The sequence below is a fragment of the Lethenteron reissneri genome, chromosome 47, assembly GCF_015708825.2.
Source record: "Lethenteron reissneri isolate LAM-NWPU_2019-01 chromosome 47, ASM1570882v1, whole genome shotgun sequence".
Taxonomy (NCBI): Eukaryota; Metazoa; Chordata; class Hyperoartia; order Petromyzontiformes; family Petromyzontidae; genus Lethenteron; species Lethenteron reissneri.
In genome coordinates, this window is record NC_083825.1 from 7700074 (window position 1) to 7726148 (window position 26075).

General features: G+C 41.8%; 1 protein-coding gene across 2 annotated transcripts in view; it reads right to left on the reverse strand.

Annotated features, from left to right (window-relative positions):
• LOC133354555 (nuclear factor NF-kappa-B p105 subunit-like) overlaps positions 1-25792 on the reverse strand; it is a 55038-nt gene extending 29246 nt beyond the window's left edge. Inside the window, exons 1-3 of one of the 2 annotated variants that reach the window (XM_061571478.1) lie at positions 25557-25792; positions 13885-13917; positions 126-204 (exon numbers count right to left, since the gene is read on the reverse strand). In XM_061571478.1, the coding sequence (XP_061427462.1) occupies positions 126-204; positions 13885-13911 (106 nt within the window). In that variant the 5' untranslated portion in view covers positions 13912-13917; positions 25557-25792. Of the gene's footprint in view, positions 1-125; positions 205-9802; positions 9895-13884; positions 13918-25556 lie in introns of those variants that run through there. The other variant, XM_061571479.1, reaches the window with a different exon arrangement.
• Between the last annotated feature and the right edge of the window lie 283 nt (positions 25793-26075).

The window sequence follows — 26075 nt, forward strand, 5'->3', positions numbered from 1 at the left end:
AAACAGGCTGGACCAAAATGGTGGAGATATATTTTATATTTGCAGAGCCCTGCCTGTGAAGTGAATTGCAAATTCAACTGAAATGTCTACAAGTGTAAACAACCCTCTCCCGCCCCAAATCTTACCGACGGGTTGCGGAACCTCGAATTCGTGGAACGCACGAATGTCCACGGTGTTATACTGCTCCAGCATTTCCAAGTTCGACTGCGAAAAAAAAACGATCGAGACAGATTATAGAACCAACATCCAGTGCCCCACCCACCCCACCTTGAACTCACATTCAGCAATGTTAAATCAACGGGTGGTAAATAAGCTAAGTGAAAAAAATATATTTTGCAGGGTATTCTGTGATGGTCATAGTTTCTTGTGGGAACCGTTTAAAATAATTGTTGAGCTTTTCTTTTGGGACGAGCGATATGGGTCCCACCGGCCACACAACCCATCCTTTCATCAACGACTGCATCGAACTTTACGGTGCTTTTCGGTAATTCCCCTTCCCGAGCAAAGCCTTTGGTAAGCTGTTAGAGCTGAACTTATGACTTTGGGCATAGCGACTTAATAATGACCTCCAAAACATCTTGAGCTACCATGCCGTGTGGACAAGAACCATAACAAACCTCAATATTTCATAAGGTCACGAAGCAGTCCTGAAAGAGCCGCAGGTTGGTGACCCCTGCGCTCACGGGCCTCGAAATTCATTCACCACATTGTAAAAAAAAAAAAACGGAGAATCGATTTTTGAATCTAATCGCGTCTATGAATCGGGGAAATCAATGAAATCGTCCACAAAGGGTGGGTGAATCGCCACGCCTGTAATGGTAAACTTTGCTTTGACACGCGTTGTTGCAAGAACGCACCCCAGAGCCATGCACCTATACGAGATATCAGGATCTCCGAGTCTGTGGTTATTTGTAAAATACGCCTTAAAACCTATTTATACGCTTCCTCTTATTAAACTTTTAGTTCATTTCGTAAATGATTTTTTAAATGTATTTATGTTTTATGCCGAGTGCCTGCTGTTGCTCTGTCCTGTACAGCACTTTGAGATCCTTGATGAAAAGCCCTTTATAAGTGCAATTATTATAAATTATGTTAGTATAGAAGGAAGCCAATGAGCGGAAAGGGGCTACCTAATGTGGCCTTTTTCTATCCACAATACCGGCTCTTTATATCCATAAAATCAAGTGACAATAGTCGCTTTAACGATTATAATATTAGCATTCAAAATATCCCACGCTTGTGTTCGAATATGGATCAAGCATGGACCAAGTATGAATGAAGCATGGCATCGATTTTAAATAAATCTGTCGCTCCCCGTTCCAGTATTCCTTACATGGGCAAAGTCACACCCAATTCCTCCACATATGGGCCTAAAGCATGAACATAATTTATCATTCATTCTGGAAGGACAACAAACTAAACAAAAGTGACAAATCTAAGTCATGGGGGGGTCAGTTTGTTGAGGGAGCTATTACAACGGACGGGGAGGAAGCAGAACACTTCAAAGTGAACAGTGCAAAAGGCGTGAGAGGTTTACGCTTCAGAAAAAAAAAGAATTGCCGATGCCACTTCTTACGGGAATTAAAACATTTTTTTTCAAGGGAATTGGTCCCTCTGGCCGCAGTGTGCATGCGTGCTTATTTATCTTCTTGGTTCTTTCGGTAAAGTCACGTAGAAGGGAAATAATAAAATAATACAAATAAAACATAATAAAATAATTCTCACGACGTTTCGGCCACAACGCAAGCAGCCGTCCGCAGGTGAAGAACAGGTCTGTCGGAAAGACAGCGTCTGAATGGGCACCACCAGGCTTGGCAGCGTATATTGCCGAAAGAACCAAGAAGATGAATCCCTGCAGTCACAAAAGCTTTAAATCGAAAAAAAAATCATGCTTATTTACTTGTTTATTTGCAAGCAGCAGCGAAGTCTAAGGTACTGCACATTAAAACGAGCCCATTTAGGGCTATATGTGAGAACCATTTATTTTAGTTTAAGTTTTATTTGTATTCTTTTGGGTGATTTTTTTCCCCTCTCCTGTACTTTGCACCCCTACCAAGTTGTTTTGTATTGTTTGTTGTAAGGTTCTTACCCGCCTCTCCTGGACATATGTGAAAAATAGCTTTATAGATCAGCGTATTCCTCCAGTATAAATAGATATTCTGATTAAAAATGTATCTATTTGTACTGTGTACATTTAAAAGTATTTTTTTCTTATTCACGCTATGTGGTTGTTTCCATTTTTTTATTTCAGCAAGCACACAAACAAGCCCAAAAGCTTTAAGGACTTCCATAATGCGCTTTTGTCCTGAGATAAGCAATTACAAGGGACACAGTACCACTAACCCAATAATAAACATTACCCTCATATGTTGCCCTAATCAGAGAGACGTTAATACATGTAACTTGCATTGGTCTAATTATGGCACTTGTTAATCCAGCATGTGTTAAAATAAAATTCCACACGTATTCGTTACTTTAATATATAAATAAAACGATCGAATTGGTTGTGCACATAGACCACACAATACCTTTTGCAGATTTAATGGTTGAATTGGTACGGTAGGTGGGATTCCATGAAACCGGTCGTTAAGTGATTTGGTGCTTAAGCGAGTATAGGAAATACACATTAAAGCCTTAATTCGTTCTGTAATTCAAAATTATCCTTTTTCACCAAAAAAAGTAACTTTGTCGTATTTAAACAATGGATATTACTATGAGCCAAGAATGTCTGTTTGTGTGTAACGCACGTGACATCACTCCACATGCCACACCCCCCATCATTAATATTCATGAGCGGGTGGATTTTTACACGTTTCTTGATTGAAAGTGAATCTAATCAATTATTCTACGCAGCAATAAAGTGGATTTAGTGTCTTTATTTCCTCACCACCTCAGACAAGAGGTAAGTCTAATTTATGCTTCGACATTATGTTAAAATAGACATTTCTCGGTGATTTTCCAGATATTCTATCGAATTCCAAATTATTTCAACCCCAGCGACTGAAAGCAGAAGAGAATAAAGTATCAGAGCAGTGAATTTGAACAAATTGAAGGTCAGTTATATACAGTGCTACAGTGACATCAAGTGAGGTGTTTTATGACTTCGTTTTGTGCAAGATTCACTGCCATTAAATTTACACAAGATACAATTATACTCTGCTAAATTTTTTCGTAAATATTACAGCTTCCATCCTAGGACGGGTAAACAAACTAGTTAACACATAAAGAAACTAACAATACAGATACTATTAAAATAAACATGGTTAATCAATGCATTAATTAATATTTAATTTACCAAGAACAGCCAATCATTAACAGGGGAAAGGTCGGTAACCAAACACATTGGGCTCTATGGAGTCTCGTCGTTGAACAATTAATCGTTAACAGGGGTGCTCGTTAAGAGGGGTTCTACTCTATACTACTATACATTACACTACTATACACTCCACTACTATACACTACATTATAAACTACACTACCATACACTGGGCTCTATGGAGGCCCGTCATTAAGCGATGCAGTGAACTATTTGTCTTTGGTCAACGTGACACTTTTTTGCTGATTGGCCGTGTCGGGTGGTGGAGGGTTACGACACATTTATAAATAACGCGATCTAACCCAAAAATGTTGATTATGAATAATATTGGTCGCGAAAGCCTTACGTGATAAAGTGAACAGGGGTGCTCGTTAAGAGGGGTTCTACTCTACACTACGAGACATTACACTACTATACACTCCACTACTCTACACTACATTATAAACTACACTACACTACCATACACTGGACTCTATGGATGCCCGTCATTAAGTGATCAGTCTTTCACAGGGGTGCTCGTTAAGAGGGGTTCTACTCTACACTACGAGACATTACACTACTATACACTCCACTACTATACACTACATTATAAACTACACTACCATACACTGGGCTCTATGGAGGCTCGTCATTAAGTGATCAGTCTTTCACAGGGGTGCTCGTTAAGAGGGGTTCTACTCTACACTACGAGACATTACACTACTATACACTCCACTACTCTACACTACATTATAAACTACACTACCATACACTGGGCTCTATGGATGCCCGTCATTAAGTGATCAGTCTTTCACAGGGGTGCTCGTTAAGAGGGGTTCTACTCTACACTACGAGACATTACACTACTATACACTCCACTACTCTACACTACATTATAAACTACACTGCCATACACTGGGCTCTATGGATGCCCGTCATTAAGTGATCAGTCGTTCACAGGGGTGCTCGTTAAGAGGGGTTCCCCTGCAATGGAACATTCTATAACTATCCAATACAGTGTGCACGTAAATGTATTGCCGCATTCCATTCACAATAGGGGTTCAAGCGGGCGCGGAGTTGAAGTGGGAGTTTTTTGGAAAGCCCCTACTAGCCAAACGGCCAAGCCTATTTACATGAAACGGGCTGGGTGGTAGGGCATTTGACGGGAACCGGTTTTGACAGTAAATCGGCAAAAAACACTTTCACTTCCGGATCCAATCTCATAAGGACGCCTAAAAACTCGCACGCAAGCTGAAAGTTCTTTTTTTACTTTGGAAGCTCTGTGATTGAAAATCCATACCTGGTCAACCCCTGATCAGTGCCTACCTTATTACAGACAAATTCAGACCTCTATATGCAATATCTCAAAACTTGCCACGATATAGTGAGAAAGATGAGCCAGTTCCAGAAACAAACGAAATAAACATAAGCATTTATTTAGTTCTTTATACAAGAAAAAAAACGCAATTTGTGGAGTGAACGCAGTATTAGTTTAATTTTAAAAAAGCAACTAGCTATCAAAGGACGAATGCATCAATAGAGCTCTTATCCAGGACTGATTCCATCAACGTGTGTGGAAAGCTGTCACGCAACCACGCAATATATGTATTTAGTAAAGCACCTTTTGGGCAGCCTTGAGCACAGTTCTCCATTTGGCTGAATTATTTCAATACCATGGCTTACATTGATGATGATGATTACTCAGCAAGCCTCTCTTGTAAAAGATATGTAACTGTATATGGTCAAAGTGAGATTGTATAGCATCATAAACAAATGTTAACCGTTCACCAACCCACGCTGGCCAGTGTGGTGAAGTATGGTCAAACTCTCCATGAGCAACAAGGCATGGATGAGGGGCCTTAATGCAGTAGTCTAGTGGAGTAACACAGGACTATGATCTATGTACACACATTTATACTTTTAAATTGTCAACAAAGGTCAACAATTTAACATGGGGCGTTTTTAAGTGTGCACAAAATGAAGTTTTAAATTAGTCCAGTTAGCATTTTGTAAACCAAACTGATAAGTAAAAAACACACCCAATTCTAAATTCTATCTGCAAAAAATTTTTCACAAAATTCAGCCCACATGTTTCCCCGTATCATATGGTCACAGGCAGACAGACATTCCATTCAACGTGGATTTGGATTAAGTCAGCGGAGGTTAAGAAACCCCAAAGCATCTGAAAATATGCCCCGCATACACACGCGGGACACTATTCATTGTGAAATCATCCCCTAACCACAAAGCGTAAACATAAAATGTAAGGGGAAGCACCATACGATAAGGAAGAACTTGAGAACAGGCTCAAAGAGTTTCGATGTTAATTATCATTTAAATAAACAGTGGACTTTTTTTATTTCAAATAAACGATGACTATGAGCGGACGAAAACCATCAAACGTGACGTTGACTTTGACCGAATGCCAAAGTGTGACGGTATATAACGAGACTGAATTAACTCTGTCGCCCGAACGAAGAAGCAGACTGAAATAACGTAGCCACAATGTAGCCACGCTGCTGGAAACGCCGGAATGCACTGCGGAAGACTGCAAATGATAAATTTTGGCTACGTATGTAAGTAGGGTATATAATAGGGTCGTGGAGTTCACAAATTGACTGACCCTAATAATACTGGTGGGGGGGAAATATGCACACTGCTCACGCCAATTTTTCACAACTAAGAATGGCCTTGCATCGTCGACTCGACTGTGAGAATTACTAAATGAAATCCACAGATTAACAATTCACACAGGGGCGACTAGATTCAAACGATACAACGTTTGTTACTAAGTCACCAACTTCTCTAACAGTCGTCAATCAGCTCACAACGAGTGCTTTTATGATCTGCAGGTGAAGTAACGACAGAGGCCACAGCTATTTCAAACAAGGGGCTTTCCAGAGCCGGTGTCACGGAAATGAGTGACGAAACAGGATACGCTTATTGCACATGTGCAGTTTGACCACAATTCCCAATAAAGCTCTATGCAAATACGGGACGCGGGCAGTATGAACGTCCCCCAATGCTTACAAAAAATCCCTGCCCCTCTTCCTACAAGAAACAACTGGTTGCTTATCAAACAAAAAACATTTTCTTCCTGCAGGATACAATCATTGAATATTTTGTATGCAAAGCTAATGGTTTATTTCGTGTTTGTGGAGTCATTCATAATCACACTCTAAGGTTTTTTCGGTAAAGTCACGTAGGTAAAAAAATAAGAATAAAATGAAATAATAATAAATGAAAATAACTAAATTAAATCATTCAGGTGGGACCGTCACAGCCAAATTTACTGTATCAGTATGACTGTATCAATTTACTGTATCAGTAAATTTGGCTGTGACGGTCCCACCTGTATGATTTAATTTTAGTTATTTTCATTTATTATTATTTTATTTTATTACGACTTGTATGATGCTAAATATATTTCATAATCACGTGTCCTCTATTCACTTGCAGGGTTATTGTTTGAGCCCTTCTGCCCCCTCCCCCCTTATGGCAGAATGCAAAATACGCTTTAAGGATGAATGGCACCAATTCTCTAAATAAAGTTGCAATTGCAAAACAATAAAACTTCGCGCTTGTAAAGTGTTACAACGACACGAGTTTAAAGCTTGGTGAGGATGTTGAAAAAAAAAATACTTAAAAATGTTACTGTCAGACACACCATCACGAACAGAAATAATATCTGGTTATCTGTGCCAGTGGACAAATACATTTTAATACCATGCCTATAACAAAGTCACTAGAGTACATTACTATAATGGAAAGCTTCAAAAGTGCTCGTGTAAGACAGCCCAAGACACAAGCCTAGGTGCAAATTTACAAGATTACATATTGGGCATTAAGTTTTATATTTTTACACAAAATTTAACTCTTTGAAAATACAGGCAACTCTAGGATGACAGCAGTTTAAATTCTTTCAAATGCTCCGCAGAATGGTGTGCTGTATACATCGTGTCCGCGAGCACAAGTCAGATCTGAAACACGGCAGAACTGATTCTTCGGCCGTTGCCGATCATTGCTACAACTCTGTGGGCTCTCATGAAATTGTCTTTTCCGAGACCAAGGTGCTCTGCAAACCTCCTGGCTACCATCAAAGGTTTGTACACGAAGCCATACAAATATACAAACACAGACATAATTTCAACCGTGATGATGGGTACAAACTGAGTAATCATTGGAAAGATGTGATTAACCATGCAAAAAAGATTTAACTACACATATTTGGACCATCTTATTTGACAGACTATTCTTGAGTTACTGTAAAGTTTACTGATAGACAGCCAGTTTTGTTTTACCATGTTTAGCTTCCTTTTTCACACACTGGTTTCCTGCTATAAGTTTTACCCACCAAGCAACATAGCAGGAGGCTGTTTCTTCCTGACCTGCTTTTGTGCTTTTACCATCTACATGGCAGAGGCTCGGTCTCATTAGCAGCAGTTGCACTTTAACAACTCTGGCACCCCCCCCCCCCTCTCAGCCAGTCTACATAACAAAGGCTCAGTCCTTTGTTATGTAGACTAGCCGTAGTCTCAAGCCGCACCAACCTTACCATAATAATAAAAAGGGGGCCTGTTCTGGCTCACCCCCCCCCCCTCAACCAGTATATATACGGAGTAGTATCTCTTGGAATCTCTCATTTACTTGATACAGCAAGCGTGCTGTGACGGTTCCACCTGAAGACGGAAGCTTGTGTTGCCTCCGAAACGTCGTGATTTTTATTTTATTTTTATTTGATTAATTTTTATTTTTTACCTACGCGACTTTACCGAAAAAACCTAAGAATATGAATCCTTGCAGTCACGAAAGCTTCAAATCTATAATGTATAAAACAGTCTATTAAATCCAAATTAATGCCAACTTTAGATTCCGCTATCAATTCAAGGAATCTAAACACCTCGTGAATCGCGTACACCCGGGCACGTCAGCGACAATTAAATAAACAAAACTCCAGAGGCAAAGGCGCAGCCCTGCAATCGCTTGGTCACGGCACTGCTCGCAGAAGGTCCTCCCACTATGATGGGGCTCAACACTCGCAGTGGTTCTCTCAACATTTGCTGGCGACAACAGAGTGGCCCCCTTTGCTTGACCCAACGTGGTTCTGAGAAATAAATGTATGAATCAAGGCCGTAGCCATGGAGTCAACATTGGGGGGGACCAAATCTTCCAGGGGGTCTGGGGGTCCCCTACCCCCAGAAAAAAAATTTAAATTTGAAAAAGAATTTTCTGCCATTTCCTGCCTAAAATATAAAAAAACATCACTAACACATAGGATGGACTTTTTATTTATTTTTTACAATAATGTCTAATCGTGTATTGTATTTATTACATTGCTCTGTTTTTTCTTTTTTTACCTTTTCTTGTTTCATTGTATGTAATGGCAGAGATTAGGGATTAATAAAGTACAAAAATAACCACAATCATATAAACAGAAATCCTTTTATAGCAATATATTGGGATGTGTCCCCCCCAATATATATTATAATTACGGCCTTGGTATGAATAATGAACATCAATATTTCAACTAATTGTCCATTTTGTGAGGTTATCCTTACTAGCCGGTAACCGCAAGCGAATAAAAACAAAAATTCAACGGCTGCTCTGCATGCGTGACGTCATTTGTTCTTTCTCGCTGGTTACTCTTGAAAACCACATTGTTTACGACCAATGAGTTTAGAAAAGGTATTTTATATCAATCTTGATTTGAAGCTTTCGTGACTGCATGAATCCATACTCTTTGGTTCTTTCGGTAAAGTCACGTAGGTAGAAAAAATAATGGATCACAACGACATTTTGATCGAAAGAACCAAAGAGTATTTTATATCGTTATAGGTTACCATAAGGATTTAAATGTTATCGTAGTTATTTTATATTAGCAGATTCATACACGATTATTCTTCATATGACTCTCATGTATTATATAATTTCACACATTGCCACGTACCCCCTGGGGTCCACGAAACCCCCGGTTGAAAACCACTGCTCCAGACAGCACCTGTAGAGGGTATTTGATCTACTCATCCACGTTGACCAGATGGCTTGGTGGAGGTACGAATGTCCACACTTTAGCCCACCACACGACCTGCCGATTGACTGTGACGCATTCATTGATGGTGCCGAGTGGGCTGATGCGGCAATTTTAATAAACTTGCACCGTTGTTTCAATTGCCGTGCCGGGAGATACGACCGGCGACCTCTGCATTGCAAGTCCGGTGCGATGACGTTCACAACTTTGACAGAATCCGCGTTGTATATAATACATGATAAAAAATAATAATAATTGATGTACAAAAAGTGCACACCACATAATTCGGTGTTTACATATTATGAAAATGATATGCTGATGTACGAAAATAGATGGAAGAAACAAGGCAAAATGAAAACACATAACAGCATTTCACTGAATCGCTATATAAAAGAGCTCGTAATCTGCCACACGTTACTTTTAAACCAGAGAATAATAATATAGCGGTAATACAAATCCGTTGAGGTTTGCTCCCTTACCCAAGAGCTGAGCACTACAGCCGAATGTCACCGTGTATCGGCGTTCCACTCCGTACGATCGATACAGCTTCACCGATTTGACTTGCAGCGCACTGCACTCCAACTGCACTTCTCTTGCAAATGGGACAGGAAGCAGCAGGCCAAAAAAAATTCCCCCGCTCCCTTATCGTACGTTTAAATATGTGCACGAGGGCTGGGGCTCAGTCACGCACACGCCGCCCGTGCGTCATTATGGACGGCGGGATTGCCTCCTACGTAGTTGAAAATAAAGTGCGTAATTATTTCGGGATTTTTTCTCACATTTCTTTTGGTGCGCAGATCAACGTGGAAACTGACCAACTGCAATGTTCTCAAGACTAACAATAGCATCGACCACACTTGTCACGACACCGTCGCTTCCATGATTGACTCGTGTGCTCGTGTGTGTGTGTCACAACTGATTCATCGCAAAACGTACATTCCTGGCCATTGCCATTACATCGGCCAGCTTACAGCTTACATCAGAGACACCAGGAGCAGCCAGCAACGCTATATAACGGAGAGATAATGTGAGTTGCTCAATTAACATCTTGCCATGGTGGCGAGATGTTAACTAACCTCGCCTGGTATACAGGAGGTCATAGGTTCAATCCCGATCTTGAAGGCAGCGGCCGTTCCTCCCCTTCTACCAAGTGCAAGACAGCCTCATCAAGCCCCAAGACCGGGACCGGAATGCGGCCTGTGTGGGAGCAGGCGGTACAGTTAACCAATGCCGTCTAGGATGCGCAGTATTGCAAGGTCTGGCAAAGGACATGGTTGCTCACGAGCCCCGGATCATCACCTGTCACGTCCCCCTGAGAATTTTTCCAATTTTGTAAATTAATAGTAGTTCTTTATGTTTGTACTTTTTCCCCAAGTGTTTTGCACAATGCTTTAAAGAGGAGGGAGCACAGTGTGGTGGTTTGGTGCATGTGTTGTGACCTGCAGTGTGGTAGTTTAGTGTGTTTCAGGATGTTAACTACCTCGCCTGGTAAACAGGTCATGGGTTCGATCCCGACCCTGACGCCTATATATTTGGAGTTTCCATGTTCTCCCTGTGGTCGTGTGGATTTTTCTCCGGGTCCTCCGGTTTTTCCCTCCACATTTAGAATCAACGTGCATTTAGAGTATTTGGCTGCTATAAATTTCCACATGATAAGCCACTTCACTGAGATGTAATTTGTGGCCAGGTCACTTCTGAAAAGAGCTAGATAGCTCAGTGGGCCTTAACTCGTAAAATGAAAATAATTTTTTGTTTATTCAGTCCCTGAAGCAGCTCGCCGACATGTGGAGCGAAACGTCGGACATCGTGACGAAACAACACACGGTAGCAACCGGAAAACACATTTGAGAGTTATCACCGGTAGAGAATTAAAAGTTACCATATCTTGAATTCTTAAAAATTGTATTCTCATCAGACCTGTGCAGATTTCACACGACAGGCAGTCCTTGACTTACGAAACATGTTACGTTCCTGAGACCCATTCACAAGTCGATTTGTTCGTATCTCGGTACTCGGTATTTAATTGTGAATACGGTGAGTGTCATAAAATGTGTTTATGGTTTAACAAAAAATGGAAGCATTGTTAAACGCATAAATAAGAAAAAATATTGTACATTTGCATGTAATAATGTAGTGAATACTGTATTAGCAGGGTTGGCTACGTAGTGAATAAAACATAAAATAAACATGAAAGAAAGCAAATCAATTTTATTTTCAATAACCTTGAGTCAAACGGTTCACTGTCGTTGTGCGTCACGTGGGACGCTGGGACTCATTACATCTCGCGGGGGGTCGCTCTGCCGAACAAAATAGTTCCGCGGTTCGGTTCGTAAGTTATGACTGAACGTTCGAAAGTCAGAAGGTTAAAAATAATAACATGTTTTTTCAGATTGTCCTGAATGGTATTGGAGAGAATTAAGAAGATCTGGCACAAAGGGTAAGCTATTTTAATGGGTGCACATGCAATGAGAATGTGAGATGCAAGATCTGCCACGTGATGTTTTGAAAATGACTTTGGCACCTTGGCTATAATGACAGAATGATTAAAAACGTTCATACTTGACCGTTATTAACATTGATCCCATTGAATTCCAAATGCACTATGATTGTGAAATTACACTCCATAAAGAAAGGGAAAATGGGAGTGTTCATGCATTATGACCAAGTAGAGTCTACGAAATGTCAATTATCTGTTTAATATTTTACACTATTGTAGTTGCAAAGGGCTTATTAAACGGTAATGATGTAGGAAACTGCTTTGTGAAATAAATGCATGTCAGCTTATTGGCTAACCAAGGGTGCATGCAAGTTTTATTTCCTGGTTGTATGCTGGAGGGGTTTTCACAAGTTTCTACATTTGCCATTTATTCCTGGGGATATTTTTCACTTAAAAACCCCCCACAAAGTGGTTAAAGTGTTTGCCATTGGTGGTTACGTAGGAAATCCACAAAAGCCAACTCATTATTTCCACTGCAGTTTAATAATTATAAGCATTACTATCATGAATATATTGATGTTAACATAAAAACGTAAGGTATAACACAAATAAATAATGTACGATATGTATCATTAGCACGGTTGCCTACGTTCAACATACAGTACATACATGAACATGTGTATTTTCTACTGGGCTAAGAAAGGGTGGTTGAGTGGTAGAGCTTGCAATCAGGAGGTCGCGAATTTCAAATTCTTGATGGTAGTTGAGTCGGCCCATCATCTCTCCAGGGTCAATAAAGTAAGTGCCACTTTACATTAACTGTGATTAGTTTAACAAGTAGACTTTCGCGACCAATGCTATCCATCATTGGGTTTTTTGGGTTATATCGCGTAAATATAAATGTGTCGTTACACTTTCCACCACCCAACACAGCCATTAAGTAAGGTTTGCCACGTAAACATAATATGCCAATTAATTACTAGTTCAGCACACCGGTGTGTTTGAGAGTAAACCCACAACATTTACAATTGGAGTACGGCCTTTCGCCGGTAATTATAACCAGCCTCATCAGGCGATAGCCAGAATTGTAGAGAACTCCTGTTTCGGTCTTAAATAGAGGGATAAATGTGATGTCATCATTTGTGAACCAATCAGGTACGAAGACCAGAGAGGGGGGGGGGGTTAATGTGTTCATATAAATTACAATGGATATCTATTATTGGTTGGGTTATTCGTAGTAAATCAAAATACTTAATGTACGTACATTATGTATGCACATTATGCACGTATGTTATGTACGTATGTGCCAAATCACCATCGATGTATGGTCACCTGTATACAGGCATGCAATTAAACAGTGTGTTGCTTGATAATACGCTCCCATTGTACTATGGTGTCCTCTAGAAGAGACTCGGAATTATCCACGAGTGACTCAGTGCTGTGAGGCAGACGTGAGCACCGCCTCGATGCTCGCCGGTTGAGCCGGGGAATCACTTTTGAGCCTTTACAACTTCACAAGTGGCAAAAGTTACATTGAGGTGAGCCAATTTAAAATGAGGCCCCACGATCAATTATGAGCATGCCAATAGACAAGTTCTTGCGGAGACAAAAACTTCACTAGCAACAATTAATATTACAGTAAAACCTTGGATTGCGAGTAACTTAGTCTGCGAGTGTATTTCAAGACGAGCAATTTTTTAAAATAAATATTCATTTGATAAACGAGCGAGGTCTTGCAATACGAGTAGTACGTGCATACGCTTTGTCTGCCGAGCGTCACGTGATCACAACTGATATACGAGTGCTTTGATATACAAGTGCTTTGGATTACAAACACGTTTCAGGAACGAATTATGCTCGCAATCCAAGGTTTCACTGTATATAAATCTGCAAACTAATTTTCCCTGTTTAACAAACCGTGAGTATATTGCGGGTTTCCATATTAAGTGGAAAACGAATCTAAAAAGCAAAGGCACGAATTTGCACCCTGCCGTTGAAACACAGACGTGCTGACCATGTGACAACGACCCACAATCCGTCACGATTTCAACAAAACAAATTATGTAAACTACACAACGAGCTTTGGTGATGCAGTTACTGGAAATATGACGGGAAATTACTCACGTCTAAATGATACAGATCGTCTCCCATTGTAACCTGCAAAACAAAAGAACATAGACACATTGTACGTTAATACATGTGAAATAAAAAATATAATTTTCAGCAATTTGTCAATCCACTGTGGTGGTCGCACGGTATGTTTGACCAGACTTCACCACGGTGGTTAAGTTTACGTATGTACCATATGTTTAACTTTTTTCGCACCGTACGTAGCCAACCGTGCTAATCGGAGATGCGGGGAAGGACAACAAAACTAAACACAATTCATGTACCTCACCATACTTCTTTGCACATTTTGTCTTTTGTTCCATTTTTCTAAATCAATTATTATGCGGCTGATCCATATATCAACAGCAGGCAATATGCACCGATTCAATATTTCCCTAAGCCACATTACAGTAGTACGCTGCTTTCATTATTACATTCAGAACTCTAAACGCACTCCACCCTTCTCCATTCTTCCTCTTTATTCCATCAGTTTCATGATACTGGGTTCGCCGTCCATAACCGCCACAGGTCTATAGATATGTTTAAGTAATGTTTAAGTAATGCACACTATTTCCCTTATTTCGACCACTTGATTGTGAGGACACTACTGTATTTGTCGAGGGGATTTTGCTTTTTTTGGGGGTGTTTTCGAGTTTTATTTGCAGTGTGCACGAGACACGCACACTGCACTGCACGCGTCAGTAACGTGACGCCTTCCCGTCTCAATGTCAATGACTCGTGCACAGGTGTAGATACATTCCAGTAGTGTACACAAGCTGGACTGGACATTGACACGGCGGGCTCGCCGTAGAGACAATAAAACCTACCTGGTGAACGCTCAGGGCACATGTCAACAATATTGTACGGCCATGGGAGAGGAGAGAACGTGTGTTGTTTGTGTTGCCTCCGAAACGTCGTGATTTTTGTTTTATTTTATTTTATTTTCATAAATTTTGATGTTTTACCTACGTGACTTTACCGAAAAAACCTAAGAATATGAATCCTTGCAGTCACGAAAGCTTCAAATCTAGAATTGTTGGTAATTATTAATTACGTTACTCCCCTCCAGGCATGACAAATCCAATTTGCCGTTTGTTCATGATCCGAAAAGTTGCTATGAATTGTCAAATGTTGGCCCTTCAAACTGACGGCACCGGTGGAGCAGGTTTCTGTTGTTTACTCGTTAGGCTGGATATGTGCTGGTCGTTTTGGATTGACAACCAAGCATAGATTTTTGGGAAATGTACAATAGAATTGTTGCTGCGATCATAGAGCTGCTAGATTGAAAACTCAATTATTTAGAACTGATTTCTATGTTTAGTTTGATGTCCTTCCCCCGTGCCTACGATTAGCACGGTTGGGCTACGTAGGGTGCAAAATAAGTTTAACATGCATATGTACGTGATGTTGGTGGTGGTGATGATGATGCGGCCGTCTGGAACGCTCTTCCTTCCCATAAGGAAGCCACTGGATCGATGCGCTTTTAAATAATCTACATTGTAAACTCATTTCTTTAGAACTGATTTTCGTATTTAGTTCCTTGTCCTTCCCCCACACCTCCGATTGGCACGCTTAGGCTATGTGCGGTGCGAAAGAAGTTCAACATACATACGTGCATGATATACATGAACGCGGCGGTGGCTCTGAATGGAAATTAGAGGTTTCTACAACAACAAACATGTCACTTACCGCTCTTAAGAGGTGCAGTAGTAATTTAACTGGGCTTAAAAATATATATTTTATTTTTAATGATAGAATATAGTATTGTCATCAGTATGACATACGTATACCAAGTTTGCAGTCGATACCACATTGGAAAGTGGGTTAAAATTGAGTTACAAGATTTGAGGCTACAACAGAGTGAGTTAAATAAAAGCGCGCAATAAAATTACATTGCATTTAAATGGAACCTGGCTGGCTGCGTTAATAGCTCAAATAATGAGTGTGAATTATTATTGTATTTTGAAGATGTCATTCTTGCCAAGGGCTTCTAAACGAAAGTGCTGCCCTGCTTATTGCACCGGTTGGCGCGTGCAATGCCCGGCTCTGCCAGTCTGCTTAGTGTCAACATGTGTACTACTATGCTGGCGTCTTAATATCTTTAAAATCTAAACTCTTTCTACTTACAATATTATGTTACGGACCTAACGTGAATTCTTTCGCGTAGTTCCCCTTAGTAGCAGCGCTCACCTTCGGAAAGTACCTTTCTTTAAAGTTGTTTACAGGTCCGTCAACGAACAAAACAACTTTCAGATTTATGACGATAAGAGTTGGGCTTTTAAAGTTCTTGGAGAGGTGCCAACTTTGGTTTTACACGGAAGGTTAAGAGCTTACTTGATACTGCTACTTTATTATTGGGCACAAGACAATCTTGGGTTTACACAGTCACGTTTTTATCACTTTTATTTTCGTTTTTTTTTAAGAAATGCGGATGTAATAAAATAAGGTTCATGTAATTAAATAATATATCTAATGCGTACATGCCTTTGCTTGTCAATAATTGTATTGTGTAGTCGTTTATCAACATTCACGGTTCTGTTTATTAAATAGCTTGAAGACCATTTTAAAAGGAATGCTGAGTTAGCGAAACGTTGACCTTATCTCTATTTGTAAAAGAGTTTAATTAGTTTATGTATACAATACATATTCAATTTTCTTCTTGATCGTGCTAAAACTTGTCAATGCACACGTACAACCCACAAAATAGACAATAACCAAGCTTGCAGTCTTTCACAATCGCTCTTAAGCAAAGCAACAGACACTTAGTGCCGAGGATATGATGTGAAGCTGCAACGAAATTCAAATAAAATTGACCACAAAGCTAAAACAACCAAAAAGCGAGAGCATTCACTTTAAATGACCAACCCAAGATTGATGTGGAGTTATTAAACACATTCCTGCGGAGGGAGCTGGTAGGAACGTTGGGTTGCTCGGTCAATTCCGCAAATATTCCCGACTGTGAGGGCGGGCACAAGCCGGCGTGAGTAGGTTAAACGTTGAGTTTTATAAGGGCACCACGGGGTGACCAGCCCCTCCCCACCCAGCCCCTCCCCACCCAGCCCCTCCCCACCCAGCCCCTCCCCACCCTGCCCCTCCCCACCCAGCCCCACCCCTCCCACCCCCCACCCAGCCCCACCCTCCCCACCCAGCCCCTCCCCACCCAGCCCCTCCCCACCCAGCCCCACCCTCCCCACCCAGCCCCACCCTCCCTCCCCACCCAGCCCCACCCCCCACCCAGCCCCACCCTCCCCACCCTCCCTCCCCACCCAGCCCCTCCCTGCACGACGGACGGACGGACACAATAATCCCCTGTGGGCTGGTGGAACCAGTGGGTTCCTACCAGTATGAAACACGTGTGGGAGTTTGATTCATTGCGGCTGTAACAGACTGCGTGCAATGTTAGCATACGATAATTATAGGCCTTCATCCAGTATATTTCTGTGGTTTTTCACTGCTGCTAATGATGATATACTGTAGTAGTGTACGTGACTGGATTCAAGTTGTGTGTAAAAGTTTGTGTAAGTCACCACGTATTCAACCGTCATGTGCTTGCCCTGACCAGTGTTGTTGTAGTAGTACACCCCCACACACACACACTCAGTTTCTAGAGACGTTCACATCAGATACGTGACGATGTTACTACTGGCTATTACTGCAGGACAACTTGTCCAGTAACACAACGGGTTCACATTTTACGCAAGATTGGGTGTGGACCCCTTCTCAAATGACATTTCTGCCTGTGCGTCACTCGGCAATGGTCGGGGAAGCACCGAAAGACGTAGTCGTGATGCGAATCGAGCGTGTGTTGCTACTCAAATAAAAACATTAAGAAATGCACCGTCGGAAACAAATATTAAACCTTTTTTTTATGCAGTACTTTCCCCTCCGGCTGATCTCACAGTTTCCAGCATTGAGATGACCTTTTGACATTAACGTGTTATGTTGATGGTCAACAACTGAAGAAACCCAGTGCCATGTTAAACATGACATTGCCACTTGAGATGTTGAATCATATAGCGAGGGATATGGTTTGCCAAACTCTTTGGTTCTTTCGGTAAAGTCACGTAGATGAAAAAAATGAAAATAACTAAATTAAAACACGACGTTTCGGAGGCAACACAAGCTTCCGTCATGTGTTGCCTCTGAAACGTCGTGATTTAATTTAGTTGTTTTCATTTTATTATTTTCATTATCATTTTTATTTTTCATCTACGTGACTTTACCGAAAGAACCAAAGAGTATGGATCCTTGCAGTCACGAAAACTTCAAATCTAGAATGATTTGCCAAGTTTGTTTTTTTTGGAAGGCACAGAAAAAGAGGGAGGGACACCAATTAAATCCTGTCCACTTTATTTTGTGTAGGTTTGGGGATGATTATGCTGGAGATATTTACCTTTAGGTTGACAAGAACATTATATTTATTTAAACACACGTAAAAACAGGACACTGTTTAACCGGTTTTACTATAAACTATATGGCTATTTTTCAGAAGCGACCTCATCACGAATGATAGCTCAACAAAGTGGATTCTGTGGAAATTGATAGCAACCAAATACTCTAAAACGCGTGTTCTCAATGTGGACGGAAGATCCGGAGGCCCTGGAGAAAAATCCACACCACTAAACTCCAAATAAACAGGCGTTAGGGGTCAAACCCACGACCTCCTGTATACCAGGCAAAGTAGTTAACATCTTTCCACCGTGGCGCCCTTACAAAAATCAAACCTCGTGCTTTAAAACTCTACCCAAGTGACCTTTAGAATGTGTCCCTATGCTATATTACTCTACTGAAGTGTTGTATTCATTTCAGACTGAGGATTTACACTCTAAACTGTAAACGCATTTCAGCGAGCCTCTTGAATAGCATGCAACTACCTGCGTTGTGTTTAGAATATTACATCATTGACTTCGACTTACTGTGTGCATGGTGGTAAAGGAATGTTTGAAGAAGATTACGTAACGTACCTGGTACACAGGATAGGTGACAAGGTTGAACGACGACAAAACAGTCATGTCGTTCAGTGTGTATAGTGCTCACATCTCACCTATTCCTGTATCTCATGATAAAACAGAAAACTGGAGTAGCCAACGTTGAGCACCCACGCATGATACGTTAAAAAGGTCAAATCAATGTCAAGTTAAAGCGTGTTAACGAGTTCAAATATCTCATTGTTAAAACTTATTTAAACTCAAGTACTGTGCAAAGCATGGAGTGCACAGACACACATACACACACTGGACAATTTGCTTGTAAACTACGCTTTATTTGCAAAGGCTGTAGAAGAGGCCAAACATCGTGTTTGTACATGCGAATTGGAGTACGTGAGGATGCATTTGGCAAACTTCACCACCTCCATTTCCTGTGAGAGAAAAAAATCCCTCCTGCCATCCTCACGGCCATCCCTTGCTGTTGGGTAGGATGGCAAACCCTCATAGCAGCATCAAAACTATAAATGGCAAGGTGTTAACTCCCTCGCCTGGTATGCAGGAGTTCGTGGGTTCGACCCTGACGCCTGCTGTATATTTGGAGTTTGCGTGTCTCTCTCTCTCCCCGTGGTCGAGTGGATTTTTCTTCGGGTCCTCCGATTTCTCCCTCCACATTTAGAATCATGCGTTTTAAGAATGTTTCGATGCTATACATTTCCACGTGATAAGCCACTCGTTGAGCTATTATGTGTGGCCAGGTCGCTTATGAAAAAGAGCTGTTTAGCTTAGTGGTCATTACGTGGTAAAATAGTTTACATTTTCTTTGTGGGGTTCCTGTTGGTCTGAAGGGGGCCCCAGTGATGAATGACGAACATGGAAACTCAAATACTGTAATGTGCTGAGCAGTAATTTGTCAAAATGGTGTTGACCAACAAAGTGAATTTCACGGTCATCTAAAATTTATTTCTCAAAACTGACCAAAGTGTTAACAAGATTATAATCATCCGCACTCTTAAGTACTTAACTGTATTGCGGTGTGTCTCAAACATTTGTACGACTGTCAATTATCCTTTATTTTTTATAATTATAGTAAACGCCATCACATCGAGGTCAGCTCCACTGTGTCTCAATACTTCTTTTTATTCATGTGGGCCCTGCATTTGGATTTTTAAAAAATAGCATGTCAGAGGAAACAAAGTAGCCCAAACAACCCCCATGAATACGAGGGCTCAACGCTAAAATGTGTGCACAGATGGAGGTAGCAAAATAACTTGCTCCACTGCCATCGGCATGCCACATTGCAGACGTCTTCTAGAAGTGAGAGACCAGGATAACTCCAACAACTGTAGCCACTACAGTAATCCCTCGCCACTTCGCGGTTCAAGTTTCGCGGCCCCAGTGCATCGCGGATTTTTCAAAAATATTCATCGAAAAAGAAAAATTCAAAAATACCGCCATATCGGCAGCCGTATTGCGGACAGCAGCGTTGTTTCATCGTGGTGCGCGAGAGAAACGGTTTCCCAGGATGCCAGACAAAGAGACAAACTCTCTCAGAGGCTTTGTACATACCCACGGGCACTTAGACAAGGCACGTGATTGGTTCCCGGCGCGAGATCGACGAATGAGAGCACGAGTGGATGTACAATATCCCGTGAGCTGATTGGCTGCGCATCATCGCATCCTCTCCCAGCTTCTTGTTGTATCTCGCCACTCTCGTTCACGCTGTCAACTGTGTCTCGCGTATCTTAGTGTTGTGTTCGAAATTAACTGGTGAGTGTAGAACACCATAATACGTATCGTATGAGAGAGAGAGGGAGTGAATGTATAATATTAAGGTTTTATAATTAAATAGATTTAAGTAAAATATATATATAAAGTATAATTATACATATTTTAAACATTCTGGTACCCACACACATATACGGAAATTCCTAGGGGGCCAATCCTACTTCGCGGATTTTCAACTATCGCGAGGGGTTCCGGTCCCCATTAACCGCGATAAACGAGGGATCACTGTATTACCAATTTTGACCTTTAGTTTTGGACGTGTTAAATTGGATTTATACACTTTACGTGTACTCTGTCATATTCCTCTGTACTCATTTTAAAGGTTGAAATACCGTCATATAACGCTCCGTCTGAAAGAGCAACATGACGAATGCACTGATACTCCACTACCTGTTTTACTTCATACATACAGCCATCAAACAGAGCATAGCAGATGCCTAAACACTGCACACAATACTTATAACAGTAACATATTATTTACTGTAATTACACAGACATGGGATGCAATCTAAAGCTATTTCCGTGGTTACACATTTTAAAAATACAATGCAGGGTGTGCATATATTTATTCAAGCCTGAGGTGTGTTCCTGCATTGCATTACACTACTGTACGTAGCTTAAGGCGAGCTCAGGAACAAGAGGGGATTTTTGGGGGTTCCCCTATTTCCTGATAACGCCTGCCATATACACAATGACACGGAACCGGCAGGGAGTTTATCGGCAAAGGTAGTTTTACTGGTAGGAACCACCTGGTTCCACCAGCCCACAGGGGATTATTGTGTCCGTCCGTCGTGCATCCAAAAATGGGAGGGGTCGGGCTGGGTGGAGAGGGGAGGGTGGGGTGGGGGGTGGGAGGGGTGGGGCTGGGTGGGGTGGGGAGGGGTGGGGCTGGATGGGGAGGGGCTGGTCACCCCGTGGTGCCCTTATAAAACTCAACGTTTAACCTACTCACGCCGGCTTGTGCCCGCCCTCACAGTCGGCCATATTTTCGGAATACACCACGCCGCCGTTGACCCTGGCCATTGACCGGGCAACCCAACGTTCCTACCAGCTCCCTCCGCAGGAATGTGTTATCAGCACTGTGCGCTAAAAGCATTCTAATCATCACGTCTTAACGGGGCAGAAACAATGAACCGTCTTGCAGGGTTAATTTCAATAACAACTGCTATTAATGTCACACAAAAGTACATTTGGCATCTGAATCGTTTTTCACAATGCACATTTTGAATGATGGCCAAGCTTACTCGTATACATTCGATCTAAGGTTGCCTCAGGTACGCAGACTCGGTTCAACATACAAACCTGCTTTTTGTCAATGTCTCGATGCTCAGAATATATAGTATATACTGTACACCTATCCGTTATTCGATACGCAAATCGCATGCATTTCGTATTGGTTCGCCATCTAAATCATCCAGCCCCAGCACCGCTCACTAAATAGGGGCCATCCATTTAGCACGTACGCATGGAGGGGGGAGTTAACCCAAATGCGTACACTTGCGTTTGGGGGGGTCTATTGACAATGTACGCATAGGAAGGGGGGGGGTGGGGGTGAATCCTCGATAATAATTTGTCTACATTGGCCTTCAAATGAGCCACAGTTCGATTACTTCAGCCGTCAGACCAAGTACTACCGGGAGAAGTAGGACTGTGGGAGAGGTGTCACTTGTGTGCCACCGTGCCCCTGACTGCAGCTATCACGCAGCTCAGCAGTGAGTCTGACATCGTCTGACGGCCTGACCCACCATGGATGATGATCACACATCCTTCAATCTGGCCTCACTGCAAGACTGCCACTGGCTCAAGGTTTTAGCTGTCGCAGTGCTTTGTTCGTGCTGCTGCTGCTGCCCGGTCTTCAGCACTAACACTCGTCTGTACATCGGACTACTTCTACAGCAGATGTTCAGTCGACGCACTTTATATAGAGACTAGTTCACCGAGTTTTAATTGTGTTTTAAGATCATAATAGACGTGTTTTTGAATAACCAGTCAGCTTTGTACAAACAGTTATACTTGACCGTGTTATCCATTCTGTGTGTAAAGCTAGACCTGGCGTTTGAACCTCGAGGACACTTAGACAAACTTTTTAAAGGTACGCAACTTAATTATTTAATGCAGCCGACGGTGGACTATCGGTTTGCTTAAACACGTTCATATTATTAATCCTTGATCGTTTCTGCGGGGATTAAATATTGGCCGTTCTATAGGATTGGGTGGGGGGGTCAAGCGTACGTATGCCGGTGGGGGGGCTAGGGGTGTAAAAAGTCCGCGTGCGTAAAGATGAGATGGGTGGAGGGGTCAAGTTTTGACAGATTTTTTGCGTACCTACTAAATGAATGGGCCAATACCAGACAGATTTGCCGCACTATGATCAGACTTACTCTTAGTTTTTTCGGTAAAGTCACGTAGGTAAAAAATGAAATTAAAATTAATAAAAATAAAATAAAAATAACGACGTTTCGGAGGCAACACAAGTCTCCGTCATCAGGTGGGACCGTCACAGCTAGATTTTTACCTACGTGACTTTACCGAAAAAACTAAGAGTATGAAGCCTTGCAGTCACGAAAGCTTCAAATCTAGAATGATCAGACTTGCCATAACCTCACCCCCTCCACAAGTATGATTTTAACACGGTACAGTAATCCAACGCTTCATGCCCAGTTCCAAAAATACACAATAGGGTAAACTCCAGAACATCTTTGTGGTTGCATTTGAGAGCTAAAACGAGAGGTAAGCTCCAATAAACACGCCTCGGTAGGGGGCTATCCTCGAAGCCAATGCTTTGTTCCTAGGCTAAGAGGAGTGTAATAATGGTATGTACTGTACTCTTAGGTTTTTTCGGTAAAGTCACGTAGGCAAAAAATTAAATTAATAAAAGTAAAATAAAACAAATTAAAAAATTCACGACGTTTCGTGATTGTTTTATTTTACTTTTATTAATAAAAATTTTTACCTACGTGACTTTATTGAAAAAACCTAAGAGTATATATCCTTGCAGTCAAGAAAGCTTCAAATCTAGGTATGTACTGTATCCCATTGCTTAGAACGAGCACAGGGTATATATATATTCCTGCCTGAATGTGTTTTTTAATAAAGCAGGGCAGCACAAGCTAGCACCTCTGACTAGCACGGTTGGCTACGAATGGTGCGAAATAAGTTCTACATCTATGAGCTGGTGAAAACTTGACAAATATATCTCTCATGTCATCATCTCCCTTCCATATTTATGTGGAATGCCTCTGTTCATTAGTTTATCATGACATGACGCTCTAATGATTGTGATGACTTTCACCACCCCCTCCCCTAATCTCCCTTCTCTACTTGTGTTTACAAAATGGGACCTTTTTTGCCAGTATCAAAGTATTTCTTGCAAAAAGGTTTCTATTTGGTGTTTGACCATCTGAACACATCTTTTATTGCCAGAAAGGGTAAAACGTATTCTTATTTTTTTCATACTTTTGTTTAATTAAATTTAATTAAAACTAAAATGGACAAACGTCTCAATTCAAGCCCCTACTATGTAGCCTTAAGTTGCATTTTGTAGCCGCTGTTGATTGATAAACGCCCTGCACTGTCAGAGACAGAGACAGTCGGACGTTTAGGGAATTTCCAGAAATGACCGAACGTCAGAGTTGAGCTTCACACAACTACTACTACTAGAGTACTCATCTTCTTAAAAACACTCTAACCCGTTGCAATGTTACATTGTAGTTTCATCCAAACATCGACTCAGCAACATACATTGCAATCCGGTCCTATATAGACTGCGTCGTACGTACTGGATATTTAAAAACAAGTTTGAGGAATTAGTCTTCCAAAGCAGAGCACTTCTGCAATTTCTGACACCCAGGTAAGGGTCTTCCCGCTTAAGTGCAGTATTGGATAACATTTAAGTATTCGTCTTATTGTACAGTACTTTAGTTAAAGTATTGTTTTTAAAATGCCTGCTTTGAACATGCCACTGTGAGTCTATAGCTGTCACCCTGCAAGAGGTTTGACGTTTTAAAACAAACAACTTAACAGATTCATAATACTGCGATTGTTGGGGGTTCGAACGCGTAAATATAAATGTGTCGTTAAACCCGCCACCACCCGACACAGCCAACTAGTAAGGTTTGTCTCATAAACAAAACGTGTCAATTCGTTACTATTACAGCACACCGGTGTGTTGGAAGAGTAAATACACAACATTTACAAGCTTAGTACGACGTTTCGCCAGTAATTACAACCGGCATCGTCAGGCGACAGCAGATTGATCCGAATTTAAAACACGCACACAAAGACCCCTTGTTATAGCCCGAACAGACTGTAGGGGCAAGTGCCGTTAGCGAATAGCAACCTAGGAAGGCCGGCACCACTCCCGGCCGCCTTTGTCTCACCCAGTGGCGATGTTTACACACCGCAACCAGTTACTCATTTGAGGCTGAGTCCACCTTAGGGGGAGGTCCAGGACCGGTTCAGATAATCGTCATCGGTGTTGACCGCTTTACACACACACACACACCCAGCCCCGTAAATAGTGTGTACATGTCCATCTATTTATAAACACCCCACTAAAACGTTTTGGTCAAAATCACCGAATTGAAATGTTTAAAAAAATATAAAACGCGGAACATTTCAGAGCGAACCACGTCTCGCGTTAATTTAACCAGACGCGTTAAATGATAAACTTGTTACGAAACATGTTGTCCTCCCTCTGCCAAAAGACACGGGCGCGGAGAGCCACCTTCAATGTCCACAATTCACTCAGGAATCAAGAAGATGCTCGGTGTAGTCAGCACTTTGCTTCGTTCATCATTTAGTTTTTTCTAGTTTTTTATGCTTTATGTAAAATATTTCACAATAGATTTCACGCTCTGCTCTCCTTACCCCATTCCCCTCTCTCTCCCCCCTCTCTCCCTACTCCATGTCTGTGTTCCTCCACTTCTCTCGCCTACTCACGCATCAAATATCATCTCGGCACAGGTAACTCACGAGGTAGGTGTGGGGGAGGGTGGTGGTGGTGGTGGTGGCAGCCTCCTCCTTTGCGTTCACGTTATTGTAGGGATGGTGGTGTTGGTAGTAGTGGTGGTGACACAAGTCTTCCGTGCAAAAACCTCGATTTACCCTCCCCAAACGGCGAGGAAGCTCTTTTAAGTAAGAAATGCGTCGGCTATCGCTCCCGCCCACCACCACACACCACCACCACCTCCTTCCTCCCTTCGTGTGCGTGGCTGGCACAAAGTGACAGAAGGCGAGACGGGAAATCCCCTTTCCTCGTGGCCAATGGCAGCGATGGGTGGAGCAAAGTGAACCCCGAAAAGAACGGGCGGGGGGAGCTCAGATTCGGACGTGAAGCCGAGGAAAGAACAACAACGAAGGGCAATAAAGGACCCCCCCACTAAACAGAATTGTTGGGGAGAGAGGGGGGTGGCAAGTTTTGCCGTGAGTGAGAAGCAAAGCCTATGAAGGCCGGCACGAGGGTTGGTAGGTGGGTGGGTAGCACCACGCCCG